This window comes from Carlito syrichta, unplaced genomic scaffold, assembly GCF_000164805.1.
Source record: "Carlito syrichta isolate Samal-C Ts95f unplaced genomic scaffold, Tarsius_syrichta-2.0.1 Scaffold288619, whole genome shotgun sequence".
Classification (NCBI taxonomy): domain Eukaryota; kingdom Metazoa; phylum Chordata; class Mammalia; order Primates; family Tarsiidae; genus Carlito; species Carlito syrichta.
Window position 1 is genome coordinate 262,333 of NW_007232715.1, and position 26,738 is coordinate 289,070.

Sequence of the window (26,738 nt, forward strand, 5' to 3'; positions counted from 1 at the left end):
GCAGGTCGAGGCCGGGAGTGGCCACTGCACTCCAGTCTGGGTGACAGAGTGAGACTCCAACTCAAAAAAAAAAAAAAAAAAGAAATAAAGTTAGTATATGTGTCTGTGTGTATTGCGTGTATGTAAGCTGGTGTGTACTTTGCCTACCTGGTAACTTGTATATGTGTGTGTTTGTGTGTGTGTCTGTTTATGTGTGTATGTAGATACAGATACAGATATATATCTTAATTATTACTGATGAGAATACATCAGGCAGTAATGACCTTAATTTGGACTCAGTTTACACTGGCAATGTCAACCTGAATCATCTGTCCATCACATGCGTTCTTCCGCCTTCTTAATGGTTATCAGACACCATTAGGGAAAAACATGTGCTTGGGTTTCTAAAAGAATTTCAGGTAGAGACAGATACTAGAAGTGAAAAGGAGCTTCCATAAAATGTAGTTAAAGTACTCACAAACAAAAGTATGTGTTTTCACCACTTGCCAGCCAAAGAGGAGCATTCTAGTTGTTGGTGTACAGTTTTCAATTGCCTTTCTTCTGAGAAAGGATTGTCTTTCCTTACTAAATCGTGCGCCACTTTAACTCTATTGTCTTAAAATATAATTTATTTTGTGATCTGATTGCATTGGTGAATTTTGGTTAGTAGTCTCCTACATGAATATAAAAATGCCATCATTCTATGGTTTGAATAAATATAAATATCAAAGTATCAAAGGATTTCTATCAAAGTATACATATACTTCATGCATAAAATACCAGCCCTCTGACTTAGATCAAAATACCACCTGCCTGTGAGATACTCTTCTCTGCATTCCTGATTAGTGTCAAGACACTGTGCTTCATTTATACTATTAAATGAGTATTTTTTCTTCACAACAGTGCTAGAAATCAAATTCATGGATTCCCTCATATTCTTCCTTTTGGGTTATAGTTCTAACATATACATGTGAACAATATATTGTTTATGCTGATTATAGAGATGTGTACATGCATGTATGTACACATATGTACTAATACATTTATTCAGATCCATATCCGTCAAGCATACTTAAGCATAATTTATACACTTCACATAGGTGATACATTCTATGCATATAAGCTGCAAGAGAGAGAGTAAGTGTTAAAGGGAGATTCAAAAATGTTCAACAATGGAAATAAGATGTGAAATCAATACAGTTAACGGCTTCAGTCTTCCATTTCATTACGTTTTAGTATGTCATTCAAGAAACATAATGGGCTTAACTGCTCATCATTTCCAAGGTGTCTTTAATATTATTCACTGATCCCCTCAGTTGGACAATAATTTTGAGGCAAGCTGCATCTAATTTCTCCCCATCTCCATTCAAGTTGCCTATTTCTTCAAAGAATGGAAAGATTTCAGAATAGATGCATAATCTATGCAAGTAACTCATCAATCAATGTCAGCCTAACCAACTATCTTTTTAAATTTCAACATTGCATTACAGTGAAAATTCATTATAACACCTGTATCTAAGAACAAATTAAATACTTATGTTGAAATAAATGAGATGTATTACATGTCACTATTTGCACCAGGAACATTAATTTCTGACTATATATATAAATTTGTGGTATAACAGAGCTCTTTATAATGAGATCTTATTGGATATTAACCCCAATAAGTGGCATATAAAAGCCAAATCTTTATAAAGCATGATTTATTACATATAATATTGAATAAGAATGTGCATGTGTGAAAGAGAGAAGAGGAAGAGAGAGAGACAGAGAGAGAGAGAGAGAGAGAGAGGGAGAGACCACAGTTTGATGAGCTATAATTGATTACAGATGACTTTGAAGATGAATAGTTTCTCATCCCTATGATATGGACCTGTCATTGACTTCAAACAGTCCATGAACCCCTTGAAATTGTATGTGTATAAAAAGTAATATGATATGTATATTTTTAAGGAGTAGGGATCATAGCTTCTAACATTGGAATCTATGATTTCCCCAAGTGGTAGCCCCAAGGGATTAGATCTCTCCAGGTGCTTTGGGTTCTGAAAAATCATTGATTCTTTGTCATTAAATAATTTGTAGCAATTGCTAATTACTTTATACTGGGGAAATGACAATAATTTCATTTTATGGAGACATCTTCAACTTTTAATCAGATGTAGTACTTCAAAACTGAAACATTGTGAGAGATAGACTACCCTTCTCCAAATCATGGGTATTTCAGAGGCATTTGAATTCATCTGCTTTAATTCAACAACTATTTTAGGTTTCACAGGGTGTTAGGTTTTCTGATAACCAAACAGTCGCATAATATATGTTAATTAAAACTATTTTCTATCTTTTGCTCTGTTCCTATTCAAGTGTCTCTCTGCCTTCCTGACTTCTCTCTACTGTAAGAAATTTCAATCAATCAGGCTAAAAACTAAGTTATGATTTGCCAAATATATGTTTTTTTAAAAAATCATGTGAGTTTAAGTAATCTCTTTCAAATAAGAATGTGAATGTAAGGTTTTCAAAGAAAACGTTTTAGAAGGACCAAGGCCTGCCACTGTCTTTATGACACTGAATGAGGCTGACACCTCTGAGTCATTACATTGGTGTCTCTCAGCTGGAAGCCCAATATGAAGATAAATGTTAGTGTCAGGGAATGTGTAGTCGAACGTTTGAATATTTAAAGTACTTTAAAATGGCTCTGCAGTACAATGAGTTCTACTGTTCCTAAGTCATCAGTTTAACAGCCCTCATACTAAAGTAACAGTGGATTCGAAAAAAGCTGTCACCTGTTGTCATTCAAATAGTGACCTATAATTCACATGGCCTCCACTCAGACCGGATTTCTGAGACTATTTCTAACTATTAGTCGGCCAACTTAAAAATGATTCTGGAGCCTATTTTTCCAGCTGGATAGCAAGGGGTCTAAGCAATGATCCGGAGTGACCCCAGTGGATCAAGCCACCGAACACTCTCCTTTGAACAGCAATGGCCACTGCTGTTGATCTCCGTGAACGTATTTCAAATGCAAGCCGTTTCTGAAACGACTTATATTTATGGATAATAAAGTGCATGCTTTGATGGCCTCTTTTGGTTTTTTTTCTCCTGTAGTTAGCAGTTTTAATGATGTTTCTAGGAAATCTGTTTCTACGCTGTAAGGGAGCGCAACATCAAAAGGCCTGCAGGCAGTGTAATTGTTAACACGATGAAAACCCTTCTTGACTGAGATGTACATAGTTAGGAGACGTAACAGTCATTTGGCAAGAAAGAAGCACAGAGTAAGGGGTAAGGTTCTATTACAAAACCACAAGACTATGACAGGATTTGGTTGAAGGAGGCAGTTATTACCTGTTCATCTTACTTTTAGTTTAGTTTTTTTTTTTTTTTTTGAGTCAGAGTCTCACTCTGTTGTCCAGGCAGGAGTGCAGTGACACATTCCTGGCCATCTCCGCCTCTGCCTACTGGACTCTGGCGATCCTTCCACCTCAGCCTTCCAAGTAGCTGGAACTACAGGTTCGTGCTACCATGCCTGGCTTATTTTTTGATTTATTTATTGTTGAAACAAGGTCTTTCCAAGTTGCCCAGGTGGTCTTGACCCCCTGAGCTCAGGCAATCCTCTTCCCTTGGCCTCCCAACGTGCTAGGATTAGGATTACAGGCTTTGGCCACCACACCTGGCACTTTTAATAGGTGATTTCTGCTAACTCAAAATGTATTCAACAGTGCCATTATATGTGTGTGTGTAGACATATAGATAATAGACATAGACATGAATAAACACACTCATAAAATGTGTGTGATACATACTACACCTATTACATTACATAGGATTTACATATTATCTTTATTCACATATATGTCTATGCTAACATATTAATGATGAATATTTTTGATGACTTAATAGAAAAAAGACAATAATGATTCTCTCTGAAGAAAATGGTCTTCAGGCTGGGCACAGTGGCTCATGCCTATAATTCCAACACTTTGGGAGACCAAGGTGGGAGGATTGCTTGAGCCCGGGAATTTGAGATCAGCTTGGGAAATGCAGTGAGACCTTGTCTCTACAAAAAATAATTAAAAAATTAGCTGGGCATGGTGGCACATGTCTGTAGTTTCAGCTTTTGGGAGGCTGAGAAGGGAGGATCACTCAGCTTCAGGAGGTGGAGGTTGCAGTGAGCCAAGAGTGTGCCACTGCACTCAACCTCAAAATGAAGTCTTTTCAGGAAGGTGGCTTAGACTTTTCACTAACACAGCCAAGCGGTGATAACCTTGGTAAAGTATGTGGAACATTTTGAATTTCACTTTGGAAAACACAGGCAATCCTTGAAAATGCAAAGTGCAGTGAAGAATGTAGGTCCCTGACTGCACGATTGGAGTCTCAAGCCATTTAACAGGGAGATTTCCAAGTAATGTCAAAGGTACCTGTTTTTATGGTGTAGAAAAATTGCCTACACATACCAGACATGAAGATAAAAATTTAAAGCTTCAGCCAAATGTGCTTAAGTTTACATGTTAAGTATTATATTTACATATTACTACAGGATTGATGTCATATAAACCTGATCATATTGAATATTCCAGAATGGCCTGGGCAGTATTACCCTCCATTGTGATTAAAATTTTAGATGAAAGTACCAGCTGATTTTACAATCTAATTAGACTTTGTATGTGTTTAGCAGACAGTGTTTCCTCCAGAACTGGAATGTTTTATTATGGTAGTTATTTTCAAGGCTAACATTTCTCTGGATAGACAACTAAGCGTATAGGAATTCCAGACTAGATCTATCGATAAAGTAGATGGTAATCAGAGATGTTATGGGGAGTTTAGTCAAGAACATTGCTTGATGAACAATTAAGAACTGCACTGATTAATACAGGAAGGACGGGGACCTCAGAGATAAAGGGCGAATATGGTGAATTAGGATCCATGTGTGAATGAGTCAGGTGGGCAATGGCCTCGACATTAGCCTTTCCAGGACAGAATTTACAAGTTGAGAAATGGAGAGAAAAACTACCAGAAAGCTTGGGGAAAGCTTCAGATGATGAGGTCTTCAAGTAAAAACAGAAAGAATAATGCCGAGGTGAACCACATTAATGATGGCATAGATCATCTCATGTTGAAGAAACAAACCATTTTTTCCAAACGTGGACTCACCATTAAATTGCTTTTCTATTTTTGTTGACAAATAAACCAAAGAATGCTTCACCAATCTTAGTAAAGTGTGGTCTCTTCTATGATAATCAAAGAAAGTTTCAACATTTATCCATTTCTCCAGAGACGCTTGTCTTTAAATATTATGTTTGGAAGCAAGTGCTCACAAAAAGAAAACTTTAATTTCCAAATAAATTTTTACAGTAATTGTCAAGAACTCTTGGGGAAAAAAAGCAAACAGAAATAGTGAAAAGGCACAAACTATCTCTAAGATAACTGGTGTTAGAGAGAAAGCGGGAGAGAGAGAGGGGGAACGATACCTCAAGGGGGTAATGAAACATCTTAGTTTTGAATCCTGGGTCAAAGAACCCTTTCTCTTATTTAATGTTAATCTATTCTTGGGCAAAGTTACTTAAATACTCTGAACACAGTTTTTCAGGGGTTCAACATTTCTGCATCACAGAAGTATCATAAGGATTATATGACATGATACGGAAAAAAGCAAGAGTTAAAACTAATATGATATTTTATATTATTGTTTCCTGAAGTTAAGTCTCCTGAACTTTTCCAAACTGTGGTTACCTCATCAGTCTAATGGAGGAAGGAGCACTGGTTTTCCTTAATTCTCAGTACTGTTAGAGAACAGGAGTGGATAATATATGTGAAAGAGGAGATGGGAAAGACAGCACCTACAGGTGCCAAAAGGAGGTAGTCCCGAGTTCAGTCTAGGATCATGTTTGCAAACCAAACCTGGCCAAGAGTGTGCCCAAGAAAAGAGCAGAGATTTGGCCAATGTATCATCACCAACATCAACTGAGCCTTTCAACATCCTTGTAAATAATAGACAATTTTTATTTTTTTTTTGCTGTTAACGTTCCACAACACACAGACCACAAATTGATGTTTACTTCTTAGGAGTCTCCTAGGCAGAAACCTCCAGAAAGTGTATTTGCTGGCCTCTCACTTGCTTCACATTGATTTGAGACTTACATGCACTTGCAGACTGTATTTCTGCACACGGAAATCTCCGTTCTCTATAAATAGATATGCATCAGAGAAGCAGGTGTCTCTGGCATCTGCACAACCCAGAGTGTTTCCCATGGTGATAATGTAGCTAAATCCCAGTAACCTTTCTCAAAGTTGGCTTGTATCACGGCCAGTATGGGAAGAATCAATATCTGATGTTTGTAGTTTTAATAGAGCAATAAATGACATGTATAGATTGCTTTTATAAAAGAGCCCTGCTGCCATTTATTAGAAGAGAAGGGAGAGGCAATCGTTTTCAGACAGTCAAGTGAGTAGATTTTTCTACATAATGACAAAAAGATCCTACCTTAAAAGATACCGTCTCTTTGGGGAAGAAATTTATTGTTTATCTATTTCTAGGCTTTAAAAGATAAGCAACTGCCTTGAGTAAACTGGCTCTTTAGGGAGGGACTATAAATTAAGGAAGAAATTTAGAACTCTACAGGTTTTGCTGAAGTTAGATTTCTGGGATACCCTGATACAGGAGATGCTAGCTGTAAATCTAGTAAATCTCTGATAACAGATGCTAACCTCCAGGGTCAGACATCCTGGGTTCAACTCCAGAACCCTCACTCAGGCTATGTGGCTGGGGTCAACCTACTACAAGTCTTTGAACTTAAAAGCTCCTATTTCAAAGAATAGGGTTTAGAGCAGTGCCTACCACATAGGGCTGTTGTGAAGATTAATAATACATAATTTATGAATGGCCTCCGGCACAAAAGAAATGCTCAAAAAATATTTAATTAATTTTACGGTGTAGCAGGCACTGTTGAGAATTCAACAAGAAACAATGAAAATTTTCATAAGACTCATAGTCTAAGGCAGCAGAGACCCATGTTTCCAGGAGGAGAGAAGTCCACATAAGGTGAGAGAGATTAGTGGGAGCCAGACCACGCTGAGCCCTCAAGGCCTTCAACGGATTTTGATCTTTCATTGTAAGAATCGGAAAGGAAATAATGAATTCAAGCATTTTGTGAGGTGGCCACCACAAAAAGAGTGAATTGAAGGGGGCATATGTGGATGTTGAGAGACCAGTTAGTAGACTATTTCAAAGTCCAGAAAAAGAGAGAGATTAACATCTTGAATTAGAATGATGGCCATGGAGATGAAGAGAGGGGGAGGGGTTTAAGACTATATGGAATGTAAAATCCAGGGGACTTGGGCTGGGTGATTCAGGTGGCTGGCATGTGAGTGGAGGTGTGTGGACGAGGGAATGTCACTGTTTTGGCATATTGGGTTTGAGGTAATTCACTATATGTGGAGATGCCCAGCTGGTCATTTATTCCCAGATGGACTGTCATAACATAAACGTTCTCTTTCTCTTTCCTTCTCTTAATTTTCTGGGCTCCCAGCTAGATAATTTCACACCCTACTTTTATGAATGTCCTCATCACACACTTTTTTCTTTATTTCCACTGCAGTTTTCTTCTTCTTTTATGTAGATAGCCAACTGCTTTACAAGAACATCAGCTGATCTCCAGATCTTGTGATGGTCCCTTCTGTTTCAACCTAACATCCCGCCTTTAAACTCATACCTTGATCTTTTTTTAAAGCATGCAAGATAATTACCCCACTTCACAAATCAGACTGTGCTAAGGTACTTTTTCTCTGAGCGATGTATACACACATTCAGAAACCTTGCTCACTTTCTGGATCCTTAAAAAAGAGCCCAGGGTCAACTATCTCTCTTAGAAGCAGCAACAATAAAAATTCCACTAACAATGAACCACGGAACACATCTGACCTTGACAATACTGAAATTAATATTCACTTTGCGATTCTGCTGACATTTATCACTGAGAAGCACCTTTAACGCCCTTACACATCCATGCATGCAAGGGAAAGATTGATAATCACACAGGGCAGAAAACCTAGTTGTCCTGTATCTCTAAGAAGCATCTAAAAGGCTTCTGGTCTGCTGACTGAACCACCCTGAGGATTAAGTTTATTTTATTTTCAGTATTCAAAAGATAAGAAGTTTATTAACCACATGGAAGATTTGGGCTTGTTCAGAGATAGCAGTTGGAAGACAAATAGACGTCCGCAGTAAATAATCTCACAGAAGTTGTAGAATGACTTTAGGTAAGACCGAATACAGGAGCCCCGATGTGCTGGTCGGGATCCCAGATCCCTGTGTCCTCTTCAAGCCCACCTCCTTTGCTTTTATGTATAATGGTGACATGTTGTGTCAAAATGATAGGAAAGAGGTGATTACTTTGACTCGTGTTTAAGGGCTACTCTGATATTGAGCAAATACAGAGTAAAATCAGGGAATGGTAAAATATAAATGTCATAGAGGCAACTTTAAGACAAAAAGCTCAGTATCATACTGGCAACCTTCCTGACTTCCTCTTGGCTGGAAACAGGACACAAGAATATACGTTATAAACTGTCACTGTCCAATATAAATATAACGGGGTCCCCTAGTAATCATATGTGATTTAAATTTTCTAGTAGGAACATTTAAAATGAAAAAAAAATGACACGAGTGAAATTAGTTGCAATAATACATATTTAAGCCGGGCTCGGTGGCTCAGCCACGCTTTGGGAGGCTGAGGTGAGTGGATGCCTGAGCCCGCGGGTTCGAGATCCACCTGGGCAACTTGGCGAGACCTCACCTCTACAATTAATCAAAAATTTAGCCGGGCGTGGCAGTGCGCGCCTGTAGTTCCAACTACTTGGAAGGCTGAGGCGGAAGGATCGCTGGAGCCCAGCAGGCCAAGGCTGCGGTGGCCGGGAGCGGCCATTGCACTCCAGTCTGGGTGACAGAGTGAGACTCCAACTCAAAGATAATAATAATAATAATAATAATAATAATAATACATATTTAACTCAATCTACCTAAAATGTCATTTTAAAACATCATCAGTATAAAGTTTGCTAATGGGATATTTTTTAGTTTTATTTTCATGGTGAGTCTTTAAAATGCAGTGTGTACTTTACACTTACAACTCAGTTCAGTCACAACCTCCATCATGACTTTCATTCAGGCAAGCCACATTTCAGGTGCTCAGCGGCCACTGTGGCTAGTGGCCACCATGCTGAACACTGCAAGTACAGGAAATGCTACTAGAACAATTCGAAAACTCCAAGCTTTGACCGGGCAAAAATGAAATATTATTAAAGAGGTTGACAAAAACATTGTAAAAACATTGAGTTATAAAGAGGATATAAATAAATCATGTTCAACATTAGTCAAGCTATTGAATGTAGGCACTGTGGCATAAATTAAATGTCAGTGATATGCTAATTCTGTTATTATTGCTTGTAAATATCATATCCAGATATGAAACATATCGCCGGAAGTAATATCAAATAGTTTCTGGGAGTCCTAAGCATTTTTGCAATGAGTGTATATGGAGCTATACTCCAATTAATCCCCCGAAGAATAGAAGGAGTCATTGTCATTTTTTATTTCACTGTAAACAGTAGGAAAGGGCGTTGAATCAAGATGGCTAACCAAGGGTTAAAATATCAAGGAGGTGATTTATAGCCGAGAGTGGAAACTGTGTTCCTTGTACATTCCTCAGCACGAGGGTTAGTGTAACGCATCCAGGCTGGCTTAAACTCAACAATGTTGTGATTGGTAAAATATCAAGTTATTGCTATGCCTTCTGGACTACTCATTAGCAATGGTGACCTAATAAGAATTTTAGCTCACTAAACACCTGTTGTTAAAATGCAGTTACTCTGTAATCCCGCGCCTTTGGGAGGCTGAGGTGAGTGGATGGCCTGAGCCCGCGGGTTCGATACCCGCCTGGGCAGTGAGACCTCATCTCTACAATAAATCAAAAAATCAGCCGGGCGTGGTAGCGCGCGCCTGTAATTCTGGCTACTTGGAAGGTTGAGGAGGAAGGATCCCAGAGTCCAACAGGTCGAGGATCCGGTGGCCGGGAGCGTCCACTGCAGTCCAGTTTGGGCGACGGAGTGAGACTCCAACTCAAAAAAAAAAAAAAATGCAGTTACTATTTGATTTTGATTTACTTTCCCCAAAATGATTGTGGTTAAATCTTAGTTTGTACACACACACACACACACACACACACACACACACACACACACACACACACGAGAGAGAGAGAGAGAGAGAAAGAGAGAGAAAGAGAGAGAGAGAGAGAGACTGACTTAACGATGTGATAGGGGTATTATGCTATGTTCAAACCCCAGCTCTGCTGCATTTAATTTTTTCACATCGAATGAAGGAGTTGAATTGGGCCACAATTCGTGCTCACTATGGGCTAAGGCCAAAAAGATTTGTAAATAATGGTGATAAAATCAGAGTCCAGGTGTTGCCATCAGTGTCTGGGAGGGAACCATGATGGAGTTTTTATCAACGGAAGGTCAAGCAATAGAAATCCAAGCACGTGGCCAATGTCAGCAACAGTTCTCCCAGGCAGCTTCAACAAACTCTATTATTCGGCTGACTCCATTCCCTTACTAATTTTCGTGGTCCACTTAAGCAGTTTGCTAAAATGCAGTTACTCTGTAATCCCGCGCCTTTGGGAGGCTGAGGTGAGTGGATGGCCTGAGCCCGCGGGTTCGATACCCGCCTGGGCAGTGAGACCTCATCTCTACAATAAATCAAAAAATCAGCCGGGCGTGGTAGCGCATGCCTGTAATTCCGGCTCCTTGGAAGGCTGAGGCGGAAGGATTCCCGGAGCCCAGCAGGCTTTCTTAATATTCAGAAAGTGCCAGGTCCTACAGCCTATAAGGCAGGGTTAGAATTCTCAAGACAGCAAGAAGGCAAGATCACGGCAAATATTATTTTAAGGACACTGTGAATGTCTCCTATTACCAACATTTCTTTGTTTGGGAGATGACTGAAATAATTTTTAAAATGAGAAAGCTAGCTTGTTAATTAAAGTATGTGTGTGTACATATATATATTCCTTATAGTTTGCTTAGTCCTCAAGAAGCAGATTACACTGAATAGTACTAACAATCTGTGGAATTCATAAAGAGATGTACTGGGTTGAATAGTACGCCCAAAGTTCATGGACACTCAGAACCTCAGAATGGGACCTCATTTGGAAATAGCGTCTTTGAAGACATAATTAGTTAAGACAAGGCTATCCTGGATTAAGAAGGCTCCTCAGTACAATGCGACTAGTATCCTTATAAGAAGAACTGAGGACCCGCAGACGCACAGACATGAGGTGTGGCGGGGGAGACCATGTGGAGACGCAGGCAGAGACCAAAATTATGTAGCTACCGGATAAGGAATGCCAAGGACTGCCAGAAACTGCCAGGGGCTAGGAAGAGGCGAGGAAGGAGTTTTCCTTAGTCTTCAGAGGGAGCACAGTCCTGCTGGGACACCTCGATTTTATCCTTTCTAGGCTCCAAAATGGTGAGAGAATACATTTTGTTGCTTTAAGTTTCCCGGTTGCTGGTACTTTGTTTGGGTAGCCCTAAGCAACTAACACAACACCCAGATTGGGTTAATTCAGCTTCTTCTTTCTAAGAAAGATATTTGAACAATCAATGGAATGGAAATGCATTTTGTAAACTCAATAAGCAGCACTCCTTAATGGGGTTTTTCTAGTGCCCCTCATGAGTATCCTCATACCGGCAGGATGATCCCAGTTTTATAAAAAGAAATTGAGAATCAGAAAGGGTAAGTGACTACCTCAAAAATTTACAGACAAACTATAGACAACATCTAAGTCTAGAGACCATACATTTTGCTTATTTGCTGAATGCTGTTTCTATTTGCAGGAAGAGAAACTGCAATTATCGCAAGCCCACTGCAAGCAGAGCTGATACAGGTAGAAACCGAGATGTAGGCCTGGTGATCTCACTAGGGTATTCACCCATCCTGCGGCTGGCCTTAAACTCTCTGGTCCCTAAGTCTATTGGTTGTAAACGCCAATGGCTGGAATCTACTATCTTAAAGTACTTTGTGGGTTTAACATTATGTTTTAGGTCACTGGGTAATTGTTTCAGACTCTAGATGCCCTGTTTTAATGGACGATTTGACTCCCCAAAATACAGAGAGGGGTAACGAAAAGGGATGTTGGAAGCAAACTCCTCCTTAATTCTGGGACCTTCTTTGGGACCTAAACCTGGCGTCTGGTGATCCAATTCCTATGTAGTCACAGAGCAATAAGGAGATTCAACTTCTGGATCATCCCTGAGTTGACTTCCCCTTAGAATTCAATCTTCTGCTTCATGAACTCAGCTGTCCCCTTGAAACCTCTTCTTTAGAAAGTCTTTTCCTGACCGTTCTGTCTAGAACCATCCCTATCCTTATTCTATAGCCCCTCAAGCTGTTTTGTTCTTCTGCACGCTTTACTTTTATTTATTTGTTGACCCTCTTTATCACTAGAAGATCAACTTTATGAGAATAAATCGTTTATCCATCTTTTTTTACTGCGGAGTTCCCAGTGCCAAGAAATAGAGTCCATTGGGGGCACACAATGAATATGTGCTGAATGAATGAATGATAGGATGAGATTTGAACTAATTTGGAGGGTGAAAAATGAGTTTATTCAGGCTAAAAGTTTGATCCATGTGATGAATTAGCCAGGCTATGCTTTTTGCTCTTGGAAATTGTTGATCAAAATCTTAAAGGGGAAATAGAAGAGACTTGTGAAATGGCCTGAAAGATAAGGACAGAGTTTCAAACATGTGCAAAAAAGCACAGACACAGAAATAAGCAAATTACATGCAGTATTAAGGAACATAATCATATGAGAAATAATTAGAATTGAGTAATGGATGATTATCACAATAGCTAGCATGTATTGAGGGCTGGCACTGTGGTAGAAATTGGGCTAAATACCTTATTTAATTCTCAGCCTAACTACTTAAAGGTATACTGTTGCATTCATATTTTAAAGATTTTTCTTTTAATCTTTACAATCTCCTGCAAGATAGATATTGCCTCCATTTTACATAGGAGGAAACGGTAGCTTAGAAAAGCGAACATAGCTCAGTTAGCTGGTAAGTGAAAAAGCCAGAACTCAAATTCAGTCTGATTTTTGAATCACCGTTCGTAAAAATCTCTCACTCGACTTCCATTTGGAAGATCTGGAACACCAATTACCGATTTAAATAAGGCGACAATGTATAAGTTACTGGCACCTACCATGGGGCTTAAAGTTTGACTGGTTCACTTTCACTTGAACAAAATTTGTAATCGTTCCCTTCCAAAAGTGGATGGCAACACCTGAGCTTTGATTTTATTAGCTATAACCAGAAGCAGTAATTGTTTATCATCACTTTACAACCTTTCTTTCTTTTTCTTTTCTTTTTTTTCTTTTTTGGAAAATGAGAGAACTAAAAACCTTTCCATTTCAACCCCTGGTAATCCTCTCTACCTGTGAAATATCCTGTCACCAGAAATCCATTCCCAATCCAACATCTCATTACATGTGATCTTGGTTTCCCCCCCAAGGGAAAAAAATGGGCTAAAACAGTTGTGCTACTGTCTGTCCCCACCAAATAGCTTCTTCCAAAGTGGAAATAAGGCCTTTCTTAAAACAATAAGATGCAGGAACATTAGACTTAGAGAGTAATACTTAAAGTCACATTATTGACTTTTTATGTAACACATAAGATTTACCACATATTAAAGCAGACAGGATATAACCTGCAGTTAAAAGAATCCAGAAAATAGTATAATAATTTACAAGTGGATTTTACTTGATTTTGGTTGGGTATTACGTCAGGTTAGGCAACTGTATACTTCTTTTTTAAAAAAGTTGATTTCCAATAGCTTTAGGGTTACAAGTGATTTTTTGTTTCATGGATGTATTTTATAAAGGTGACTCACTACCTCCACAGGTGCACATTGTACCCAGTCATTGTACCCAATAGATAGGTTTTCATCCCTCACCCCCTCCTAACCTCCTCCAACTCCAGTGTCCATTGTACCATTCTGTATACCTTTGGGGACCACTAGCTTAGTTCCTACTTATAAGTAAGAGCATGTGGTATTTGGTTTTCCATTCCTGCATTACTTCTCTTAGGATAATAGCCTCCAATTCCATCCAAGTTGCTGCAGAAAATATTAATCCATTATTTTTCACGGCTGAGTAGTATTACACACACACACGCACGCACGCACGCACACACATGTGTATATACAATTTTCTTTATTCACTGATCAATTGATGAGCATTTAGGTTGATTCCACACCATTGCATAGTGACGTGTGCTGTAATAAACATACAAGTGTGGGTGTCTTCTTTGTATAATGATCTCCTTTCTTTTGGGTAGATACCAAGTAGTGAGACTGCTAGAATAAATGGCAGATCTACTTTCAGTTCTTCAGGAAGCATCCATACTGATTTCCATAGAGACTGTACTCAATTACATTAATACCAACAGTGTATAAATGTTCCTTTTTCACAGCATCTGCACCAACATTTATTGTTTTTTGATTTTTAAATAATGGCCATTTTGAGTAGGGTTTTTAATATGCTTGTTGGCCATTTTTGAGTGATCTGGTCCTGCTGTTTGCCCACTGTTTAACGAGGTGATTTTTATTCATTTATTGCTGATTTGTTTATGTTCCTTGTAGATTCTGGATATTAGTCCTTTGTCAGATATATGCTTTGTAAATATTTTGTCCTATTCTCTAGGTTGCCTATTTTACTCTGTAGATTATTGCTTTTGCTGTGCAGAAGTTTTTTAGTTTAATTAAGTACCAATTATTTTTGTTTTTGTTGCATTTTCTGTTGGGGTCTTAGACATAAATTACTTGCATAGGTCAATGCCTAGAATAGTTTGTCTCACATTTTTACAATTTCAAGTCTTACGTTTAAGTCTTTATTCCATTTGAATTAATTTTTGTATATGGTGAGAGATAGGAATAAGTTTCATTTTTTTGCATGTGGCTATCCAATTTTCCCAACACCATTTATTAAATAGGGTGCTCTTTCCTTAATGTGTATTTTTGTCTGCTTTGTCAAAGATCTGTTCATTATAACATTTAGAATTCTCTATTCTGTTCTGAATTCTCTATTCTGTTAATGTGATATTTTCTAAAACATGCTTAAATATGTTATAATAAAATACAACATGCTTTGTGCATTGAATTATACATACATTGGATTATACATTCATCATACACTATTAATTTAATTATTATTATTATTTTTTTGAGTTGAAGTCTCACTCTGTCGCCCAGACTGGAGTGCAGTGGCTGCTCCTGGCCACTGCAGCCTTGCCTGCAGGGCTCCGGCGATCCTTCCGCCTCAGCCTTCCGAGTAGCTGGAATTACAGGCGCGCGCTACCACGCCCGGCTGGTTTTTTGATTTATTGTAGAGATGAGGTCTCGTTGCCCAGGTGGGTCTTGAACCCGCAGGCTCAGGCAATCCACTCACCTCAGCCTCCCAAAGGTGCGGGATTACAGGCTGAGCCAGTGAGCCCAGCTACTATTATTTTTAAACACTAACTTTTCATTAAAAAAGAGGAAACACATTTGATACCACAATATTATTTAGAACAATTTATTTTTCACATATATTTTCATCAAAGTTTGTATCCCTAATTTCTTTAAGTGTTTTGTGCACCCTTCAAAATTTATGTGGAAATGTAATCCCGAATGAAGTGACATTAAGAGGTGAGGCCTTTTAGAAAGTGATTAGCCACGAAGGCTCTGTCCTCATGAAGGGATTGGTGCCTTGTCAAGGGACTGGAAGAAACGGCTAGCCCCCTTGTTTTTCCCTCCTATCCCTTTCACCCTGTGAGTACACAGCATTTGTACCCTCTGGAAGACAGAGCAATAAGGTTTCATCTGAGAAACAGAGAGTAGCCTTTACTAGACAGCAAACCTGCATGATATTGGACTTCCCAGCTTCCAGAATCCTGTGAAATAAATTTCTGTTCTTCATTACCCACTCTCAGGTGCTTTGTTAAAGCAGCAGGAACACATTAAGGCTTAAACTATCCTGCCCATATTTTTTTCTATACCTAGAACGCTGTAAAAGCCCTGACACATGGTAGATGCTCCAAAAAATGATTATGGATGGCATAGATGAAAAGTGCTCTTGAGATACAGAAATGCTCTATTCTTTTCTATTTTCACTTTTTACTGATCACGTTCAATGGCTTTCCATTAAGGAAATTCCCTAAGACAGCTCAGCTCAGATGTTTTATCTTTGAAGTAGAGATTCATTCAGCTTTCCCAACATGACAACAATACTCCTAAAGATGCTCAAGCCACCGGGCTCGGTGGCTTAGCCTGTCATCCCAGCGCCTTGGGAGGCCAAGGTGAGTGGATGGCCTGAACCTACGGGTTCAAGACCCGCCCGGGCTACTTGGCGAGACCTCATCTCTACAACAAATAAAAAAGTAGCCAGGCGTGGTAGTGCACGCCTGTAGTTCTAGCTACTTGGAAGGCTGAGGCAGAAGGATCACCAGAGCCCAGCAGGTCGAGGCTGCGGTGGCCAGGAACGTGCCACTACACTCCAGTAGGGGTGATGGAGTGAGACTCCAGTTCAAAAAAGCAAAAAACAAAAAACAAAAAAGATGCTCCAGCTGGCTTCTGCATTCAGTATAGCAAGCAACCTGTTTTCACTTTTACTAAGGTACATGACCAAACTAGGCAGTTAAACTCAAATCAGACCTACCTATGGAACCTCCTTCTCCCAGGCTAGGTGTCCATGCTGCCCTAAAACCTAGCATTATTATGACACTTTTCGTGTCCCCTTTCCTCACACTTCCTAATGTCAGTTAAAAATTATCTATCCCTATACAATTTCTCATGAATAGGCTAACTGTATGGATGCTTGGTTATAGCAACTGGAGAAGCCTGAATCATGCTGTGTGTTCAAAAAATGAAAATAGAATACAGAATAACAGAGAAGCTGTAGGAACCTTTTTTTTAAAAAATTACATTTATGTCATAACACTGTTTAACCCAAGCAAATGATAAGTTTTGCCTTTCACCTTCCACTGAATTTTGATGACATTACATTTTTTTTTTGAGTTGGAGTCTCACTCTGTCGCCCAGGTTGGAGGGCAGTGGCCGCTCCCGGTCACCTCAGCCTCGACCTGCTGGGCTCCAGCGATCCTTCTGCCTCAGCCTTCCAAGTAGCCAGAATTACAGGCATGTGCTACCACACCCGACTGATTTTTTTATTTATTGTAGAGATGAGGTCTTGCCTGCCCAGGCGGGTCTCGAACCCACGGGCTCAGGCAATCCACTCACCTCAGCCTCCCAAAGGCGTAAATTACAGGCTGAGCCACTGAGCCCGGCTGATATTACATTTTTAAAGTAAAGAATATTTACAAATTTTGATGTGATTAAGTAACTTAAGCAGTAAGTAACTCAATAGAGAATGTGTTCAGGTCTAGATTATCTGACCATTAAAAAAAATTATATTAATTCAACACATAATAAGCTTTTTCACTTTGAATGACATTGAACAATTTGGGCAAGAGGATGAAATGTGTTAAAGATATCTTTAATGAACTCTACCTAAAGTAGTTTGCATTAGACTACCAGTTCCTTGAGAATTAGAACAACATCTGACTTGTTTTTATATGGTAATTTACTGGCATAAATGTCTAGACCGGTGCTGTGCAACATAACTTTCTGCAATAATGGAAATGTTCTCTGTGCTGCCTAATAGTGTCCAGTAGTCATATATGAACTCTTGAAATGTGGCTAACCAGACAATATGCTAATACCAAAAAAGTTGAATTTTCTGATTTTTCTTTCCAATGTAAAATGCGATTGAGCCGTTGGAATATGTCTAGTGTAACTGAGAAAACTATACTTTAAATTGTGTTTTGTCTCCATTCGTTTACATTCAAATAGGTTACTGTGCTGGACACTGTAAGTCTAGAACTTGGCAAAAAGTATTTATTTTTGAATGAATGAGGAAAGAATGCAGTGACTGACATTTGCTTTGAACTCTTAGGATGGTGATTAAACATCCTCCGAAGGCTGCCTCTAATTCTTCCACTAATATGCGTCATTAAAAAATACATAACACCTTACCTAATTGACCATTAAATCCAAATGAGTTCCTTAAGCCTTCTGTTGTTGAGGATGTGGAAGCACAAGCCTTTAACATTCCCTGTGCTATATTTGTAACCCCTGAAAACACGTTTTGCACCTAGAGACTTTTAAAACAGTGTCAGAGCCTATATGCTAACACAAAAAAATGGAATGTCAATGTCAAGTCAAGACAACTGGATTGTTTTCAGTGAGCTCATGGTTGATCTCACCATCATAGTCATCCCCAACATTTACTCAAATCACAATTCAACGCAGCTAATAATTTGTGAATCAGTTCAAGTGATAAAGGAAATTAGTAAGACCAACTGTCATCAACTTGATTTTATAGAGTCATCCCGAAATAAATGTAACCTATTTCCTACTTCTGCCCCACGTGAAGTACACATCAGACTCCACCAGCATCTTTTAACCAACCAACCACAGTCAAGCCCTGCATGTATCAAAACTTTGGTCAGCAACAGACTGCCTGTAACAAGGTGTTTCCATGAAAAATGGAATGATGTCGCCTAGTGACGTCTCACTATCGTAACATCGAAGATCAGCACAGTCTCTTTTCTATGTTTAAATATGTTTAGATACACAAATACTTGCCATTGTGCTACAATTGTCTACAGTATTCAGTATAGTAACGAGCTGTACCGGTTTGCGGCCTAGGAGCAATTGGCCATAGCATATATCATAGAGATGTAGTAGTCTATGCCATCTGGCTGTATCCACACTCTACAGTGTTTGCAAAGGACAAAATCACCTAATGACCCATTTCTCAGAATGCATTTCTGTGCAGCGACACCTGACATGATTGTCTTCATAAAACGGCAATGCTGTGTCACATTTGATGGAATAATATGGTGTTCCTGATTATAAGACTTCAAAATTTAGTTAGGTAGGCAAAGAGGTATATTAGGCAAAATTAGAGGATGAACCAATATATAACAACTGGTCAAAATGTAATGTCTAATTAGGAGGGAAGTAACAATGTGTATAAATTGTTGATTACATAGTAATCAAGCCAGTTCCAAACTGTAAATCAGGAATGACATTAGTCTTATTTGCCTAGGTGATTGCCCTGGTGAGTACTGCACTTAATTTGTAAGTGCAGGAAATTGTGTTCTCTTTTGATCCTGTTGGATCAGGCCAGAAAACTATTTTTTTTCATTTAAAAAAAAATTGATTGCCTACCGGATGCCAGGTAAGACCTATATGTTCTCACATTTCATTTTTGCAACATACGAAGAGGGGGAGTGAATAATTCCTCCAATTCATAGTCAGGAAACTGAGGTCTCAGTGATTAATAAACTTGTTCTAGGATACAAGTAGTGATGTTCAGAGAGTTCAGAGAAATGATTGGAACGTCTCTGTTCTTTCCTTAAAAACCATGGAAATAGAACTCTACTAGAATTAGAAAACAAAAACCAAAAAGTTCGGGGAATAAAGAAAAAGAAAACGCAGCTCTTCCTCTAGATAATATATTCTAAAGTCACTCAACTTGGGGGGGGTTCCTTTCACTCATCTTTTTAGTGTAAAGAATATAATAGATGAAGAATATTACTTACAACCCTTAAATATAAAAGAGTTTTGCAGATAATTGAGCTGTGGGCTTGCAAATCGGCTTCCCATTCTGACTCAAACCCTCAAGCCAGTATGTGGTCTATTTTAACATCCTTTATGATTAAACTGCCTTAACAGCATCTTAAAGGACTGCAAATAATAATTCAAAAATTCTCCACATGTGGTATGAAAAGATTAGACAAGTCTTAAGCAGGCAGGGACTTAAATCCTAGCTGATAATACAGTGGAGAAATTATACACCATAAAGGCAGGGGAGAAAGAGCAAGGGTTTAGCAAAAGGAAGATATAATCAGAGGACACAAACCTTCCTATAAATCAAGCCTTTCCAATTCGGCTGATTATTTCATAAACTGGATCTCGGGCTGTTGATCTCTTTAAATGATTACTACAAAATGCATGCACTTTTAGAAACAGTTGCTGGCTGATTTATATTTCACAGGTATTTTCCATCCGTTTTTATTCTTCGAGAGTGTGGTTTTCATCATAGAGTTGATATTTTCAAATAATATAAAGAACTTGAAATTCAATTTGTATAAAAGCTATGTAATTTTCGTATATAATTACGGCATCCCATTTGGAAAAGCAGTGATAAAAGAAGCAACCAAATACATATCCAGACAAGACCCATTTTCCAAAGAGAAGATCGTTTTGTCAGAGAAAGAGATATTGATGGAAACATTTGTTTGTTGTTGTTGTTGTTGTTGTTGTTGTGTGTGTGTGTGTGTTTTACCTCCTCTTCCCTCTAAATGTTGATAGTCGAGCCAAAGAATAAAACCAAGCTTTACACTTTCTCTATAAAGACAGAAAGATGGGCTTATAAAAAGAAGGGAGAGAGGGAAGGAGTAAGGAAGAGAACAGAAAGAAAGGGGAAGAGAAGGGGAGGAGAAGAAGCACAGGATCTCTGGAATATTCTATCTTCCTTGGAAACTCATGTATTGCTGAACAAGCTTGGAGAAGATGAAGTGCTCCTTGCCATGGAAATATTTTTAAATGCCAAGGTGGCATTTTATGTTAACAACGAAACATAAAATACGCATGCAGCACCTATTAGTCATGATAATATGACTTATTTATTCCAGGGTCTGGAATAAAGACAGCAAGGGAGCTAAGCACTGCTGTGCTTCTGTAGAGGAAGTGAAGGTGTAAGCTGCTGTTCTACTCATGTGAAGGGTGAGCTAAGTGCCTTGGGTCTATAGGCTGTATTGTTCTTTTCCACCTACTACTCGGTACGAGATGAATTGTCCAATGACATCACTCAAGGAGTAGAATCAAGTCTCACTGCAGATCATAATGATCTGCAAAGAAGATTATCCTTACTCCAGACATAGGTGAGAACAGGGGTAATTTAATTAAACAATGCTGTTATTAAAGGCCATTCTAGGGCTGTTACTGCTACCATTGATGGAAGAAGTTCAAGGCTACATTATGCGTCTAAAGCAGAAACGTTCCTCATTTTCATTTTTTTAGAGAAAATAATTTGCATGTGATTACACCCCTAGCCAACAGCATGTTGTATTTGAGCTGCTATTGTGTCACTTCTTATTATTTTTGCTAATGGTTAAGCCAAGTAGATCCTTACAGAGACCGGTGTCCAGTAATGTCCTCTGCAAAAATTTTCCCACACCGCTCTCTGAGTGGGAAGAAATGCATGATATATGAAGCACAGATGCAGCTGTCTTTGTAATACAGGGCTGATTTAAGGAGGTGAATACAATATGAATCAGGCATAAAAAATTAACTAGGCAATATGCTGTAGCCATCACAGGTAATGGGCCTACCAAACAAATCTGTAACTCAGATTGTTTATGTTTCATTTAACAGCTTCTTATAAGTTCCCTTACTTGAGTAGTTTTATTATTGTTACATTTTAAAAAATCTTTGCTTTCCCTAAAGCTCCTGAGAGTCGTAAGTCCTGCTACTTCATTAAACACATACGTTTTTCTGACATGCCTCAAACAGTATGAAACAGTTTAGGAACTTAGTAAATGATCATTAAACATACCTAGGAATTAAATTATGTCGTTGTTTGTATTTAACAAAGTTAAGGCCATATATGTGATACCAGTCATCACTAGCTCTAGTTTTTAAAATTAATTACATTAAAAATATCAGAATATGTTGTATCATAAGTAAGTTTTTTAAACATGAAAGTAAGCATTGTTATTCAGCGGTGTCAAAAAGGTAAATACTTAATTGCCCCTTAGCTTGAAAATGTCAGCATTTTTCAAAAGTAAATTTTTCAAAAGCTGGAAATTGTTATTTTAAGTTGCATGCTTAGCAACGATGGTATTGATCAAACAACAACCCAAAAGTTGCTTATTCTTAGAAAGTAAGGCTGACTAACCAGGATTTTTATCAGAAATGCAATGTACTCATAGTTCGTGAGCCTTGAAAAGTACACTAAAATGATTATTGGACAGTTTTAGATTTAAGAAGGGAAAAACTCAGATAATCCACAGAGATCTGATCTTTTGAAAAAGAAAACCATGATATATATACATATATATAAATCTATGAAGAGTAAGTTAATGAAGAAATTGATGACTCAAATGTCTTGTTAACACAGACATTGTGAAGTAGGGATTGGCATCATTTAGTGATATAAATCCACACTGCAACAAAACATCCTCAATGACAGAGATCTGGGAGCAGGACCAGCCTCATGTTCCTTCAACCACTGAATTTATATACAGGTGCTTAGAAGGCCCCTGTGGGGAGGAGAGTCACTTAATCTTCTGCTGTGTCATCTTCTAAGTCTTAATCATTTTTAACAAGGTACCCCTGCATTTTCACTTTGCACTGGGTTCTACCACGTACAAAGCCGGTCCTGCGTGGAAGCTGTCATCACTGAATAATTGCCTGAAACCAGAACAGCGCCCTCTCCCTGCTTCCCCATGACTACTTTATTCCCGTGTGTTGTCACCCTGTCTCTGCAGCCTTGGCCAAGTGGAAGAAGGAGGGAGACTTTGTCAAGAGCAACATGAACAGAAGGCACATCCTGCTCTCTCTTCTTCGGCATGCTGGCTTAAATCATCCGAGTGACCACTGCAAAGGCAATTCTCCCTCGTCTACCAATTAAAATATGTCTCATCTCTACTTCACCTTCTTCCAATAGTATATAAGGTGATTTTGAAGTTAAATATAGTTTTACATAAAACAAACAAAATAGAATTGTAAATTCTAAAAAGGTAAGTAAGTGCCATTCGGTGTTTAAATAAGGCAACTTGTTACAAATAGCTATTCACTGCGTTTAGTCTTTAGATTACAGCTTCTCAACTATAGAGCAAAATAAAGCTGAGAAATGGCTCGTCAGCAATTAAACTTTCCAAAGAAAATTAGAAATTCATTTAAAAACTCCCAGATTTTATAAGGTACAGAAAGACTGCTCAAATGGATAATTGGGGGCTCTTTATAAAAGTTCTATACTATTGTTCTTTTTATCTTTGATGCCACTCTCTTCATAAACAAACTCAAGAAATTCAAAAATCAACGAAAGTGTCTGAAACCCGATGATTCTGATCTAACACTGTTAAGATAAATCACTTTCTTAGAAGATCGATAAATGGACTGTATGAATGGATTAGACCTTCATAGTTGTGAATTTGCTCTTATGGAGACACGGCCTAATCGAGAAGATCATTTTGTTAAAAAGTTACAGTAATTTAAAAAAATCCTTGAGTTAAATATGCTGCTTAAAAAGAAAACTCTCTTTCATTTTTTTCACCTCAGAAAAGGTCTACGACAAAGTTCAAGGATATCGCAGCCGAAAGTAAGGGCTTTCCAAATCCTGTCCTTTCCTTTCCATACTCACATTCGGGCTGAGTGGCCACCTTGACGGGCTGAGAACTCTCTCCCGGGCCCCACTCGTTGTAAGCCACAACTCGGAAAGTGTACATGGCTTCTGGCTTCAGGTTTCCCACAGTGAGCTGAAGGGATCCGGGCTGGGTTGTATTCATTGCTCGTTCCCTGGAAAATCAAAGTTGCGGAGAACGATTATTCCAAAATGAATACTTTGAGCACAAATTTTTATTTGATGTGCAAGAGTAGTGAGGTGAACCAAAAGCTTGCTAGCTCATTTAATGTGGACTCTGGACACAGTTCAAGACCTTTCCGACTTACAAGGAGAAAGAAACAACTAGAAGACCTAAAAATAAATGTTGCAAGGTTTCCATGGAGTTTAAGCCTGTTATTCTTCATGAAACTTGCAAACTAAAGTTTTTTGTGTTGTTGTTGTTGACACTTTTCTATTCGGAATTCAAAACTCATGACGACAAAGAGCTATTGAAGTAAAAAGAAACATCTGGAATGCAGACAGGAAGATGCATTTTTTTCTAAACATCCGGCTAATGACAGAAATCAAGGCTTCAATTATTCCACAAATTGGTCTGTGTCAGTATCGCCAACAAATGCATTCGCGCATTTTCTTTCATTGCAGAAAAGGAAAATGCAGATGCTAAGTGTTCCTATGTATGGAGCTTGAGCCCCTGTGTTACTTTAAATGCAATTAGTGAAAGGAAGTAGATTTGTTCCTGCATGAATAGAAACTGTAACAGAGGTCTACTTGTCTTGTTCTTCAAGCCACATCTACATGTACTCAATAGTTTTACCAACTAAAAACTTCCTCAGTGTTGCAACATAATGAATTAATCTGCGAACCATGGTGGAATTTACAGCACAGATTAAGAGAAAACTATCCCTATAGACATGGATGCTGACATTTCAGAAATGAGAACTATGAAGCATATTCTTTAAAGACACACACACTGCTGGACTTTCTAAACATTCTAGAGATCCTCAGTGGTCCTCAACATGATTGCACTGAGTGAAGGAGGAACTTCTTCTAAACTTCTCAGCTGTTTCTTAAGGTTTCTATTTCTAGATAATCTCTCTTACTTCTCAGTAGAATTAGATGTACACTGAAGTCTGTCATTCAGTTTAGCTTTGTTTTTGGAGATATTTAAAGTAAAACCTACTCTTCTGCCAGAGAAAATTAAGGTTTCCAAAAGAACATGAAAACAAAAGTTCCTAGGTGCAAGAATGATGATTCCTGGGCATGTGTATACACTTAATATGAGTGATATGGCATAGACTGGCTAATTTACCTTCAAATCCAAATTTTCTTCCTCTTCACACGCAAATCTATATTCCCCAGCCTCCCTGAAGTTGAGTAAAAGCCACACAATCGAGTCTAATTAATTAGTTTGAGTATATAGGATGTGTGGAGATTCCAGGTCTGGTCTAGAAAAGTTTCACGTGAGTAATGTTTCATGTTCTCCTCCTTTACCTGTGGGCTTGAGGTAAGCAAGCCTGGTGACCTTGGAATCCATGTATTGCTGATGAAGTGGTCAAAACTTGCAAGAGTCTGGAGAAGGTATGAGGAGAGCACTGCTTGTCAATCAGGAACATCATTTATACACCTTACAGAGTCAGAAATATGTTTGCGCTATTATGCATTTAGAGGTTTATTTGTTATAGCAGTTATTATTACTTTACCTAGTACTGCTAGTAATTAAAATATGTACTCTGGATGGTTGCCTGGCCCTCGGAGAGGAAGGAATGAATATAGAGTTTTAACTGAAAGGATGAAAAAGTTCTAGGCTGGGCATGGTGGCTCAGGCCTGGAATCCCAGCACTTTGGGAGGCTGAGGTCAGAAGATTGCCTGAGACCTCGGGTTCAAGAACAGCCTGGTCTCTACAAGAAATAAAAAAATTAGCCAGGCGTGGTGGGGTGTGCCTGTAGTTACAGCTACTTGGAAGGCTGAAGCAGAAGCGTCACCTGAGCCCAGCAGGCGACAGAGTGAGTCATGAGCATGCCACTACACTCCAGCTGGGCGACAGAGTGAGATTCCAACTCAAAAAAAAAAAAAGAAAGAAAAAGTTCTGTGGACAGATGATGGTGATGCTAGTACAAGGTAAACATGCTTAATGTTACAGACTGTGCACTGGGTATGGGTAAGAAACATCAGATAATGCTTCCCTACACCATATATCACCCTACTATATTCTAACCAGCAAAGATCATTTAGGTCAGAAAACTTTTTTTTTTTTTTTTAAAGAAAACACACATAACGAAATTGTGTGCCTTGCTGTATGAAGCTCAAGGAGATTAAGCACATGGGTGTAGAGATTTTTGCAGCTGATTTAGCTATTTTCTCTCAGCACAAGAATTTTTATATATAGTGCCTCAGGTGGAACGTTGATATAGATAGAGTGGTTTTGTTATCTTTATCTTGCAGAAAATACAAAGTGAGAATTTTCTTCCTCTTCACATGCAAATCTATATTTCCCAGCCTCCCTGAAGTTGAGTAAAAGTCACACAATCGAGTCTAATTAATTAGTTGGGAAACAACTGGATTGATTCAAAGGTCTCACAGTTAGTGGGTACCACACTTCAGAATGAGATCTAGAACTTCCTCCTCTAAATACAGTATTGACATCACTCAAAAACAGTGGGAAAACAATGGGCCTCTGTGGATCACAGGGACTTTGGGTAGAAGAAAAGAGATCTTAAAGGGGAAAACTGGACAATGGGTATTCAGAATCCTCTGAGAAGATGAATTTGTCTCTCAACTGCCGTGAAGCATTCCATAACATCTTTCCTAAGCTTTCAAGAAATATTGTTGTCAAAGGTCAGATTTGGCCAGGCACGGTGACTCAAGCCTGTAATCCCAGCACTTTGGGAGGCTGAGGCGAGAGGATTGCCTGAGCTCAGGGGTTCATAACCAGCCTGGGCAACTTAGTGAGACCTCTTGTTTCTACAATAGATAAAAAATAAGCCAGATGTGGTAGTGAGTGCCTGTAGTTCCAGCTTCTTGGAAGGCTGAGATGGACGGATCACCTGAGCCCAGCAGGTCGAGGCTGCGGTGGCCGTGAGTGTGCCACTGCACTTCAGTCTGGGTGAGACAGTGAGACTCCAACTCAAAAAAAAAAAGAAGGTAGGATTTGCATAAACTCCTTGGGCTTCTATAAGAAAAGACAACCTGCATAATTGACTTCATTTCTTTTTATTTTTTTTTGAGTTGGAGTCTCACTCTGTCGCCCAGACTGG

The 26,738-nt window shown here is 38.7% G+C and overlaps 1 protein-coding gene across 1 annotated transcript in view; it reads right to left on the reverse strand.

Annotated features, from left to right (window-relative positions):
- The window catches only part of DCC (DCC netrin 1 receptor), a gene marked incomplete at its 3' end in the record, with an annotated part of 403,497 nt that overhangs the window by 258,823 nt on the left and 117,936 nt on the right, over window positions 1-26,738 (reverse strand). The window contains exon 4 of the mRNA XM_021710347.1: window positions 23,502-23,656. Coding sequence (XP_021566022.1) covers window positions 23,502-23,656 — 155 coding nt within the window. The remainder of the gene's footprint in view (window positions 1-23,501; window positions 23,657-26,738) is intronic.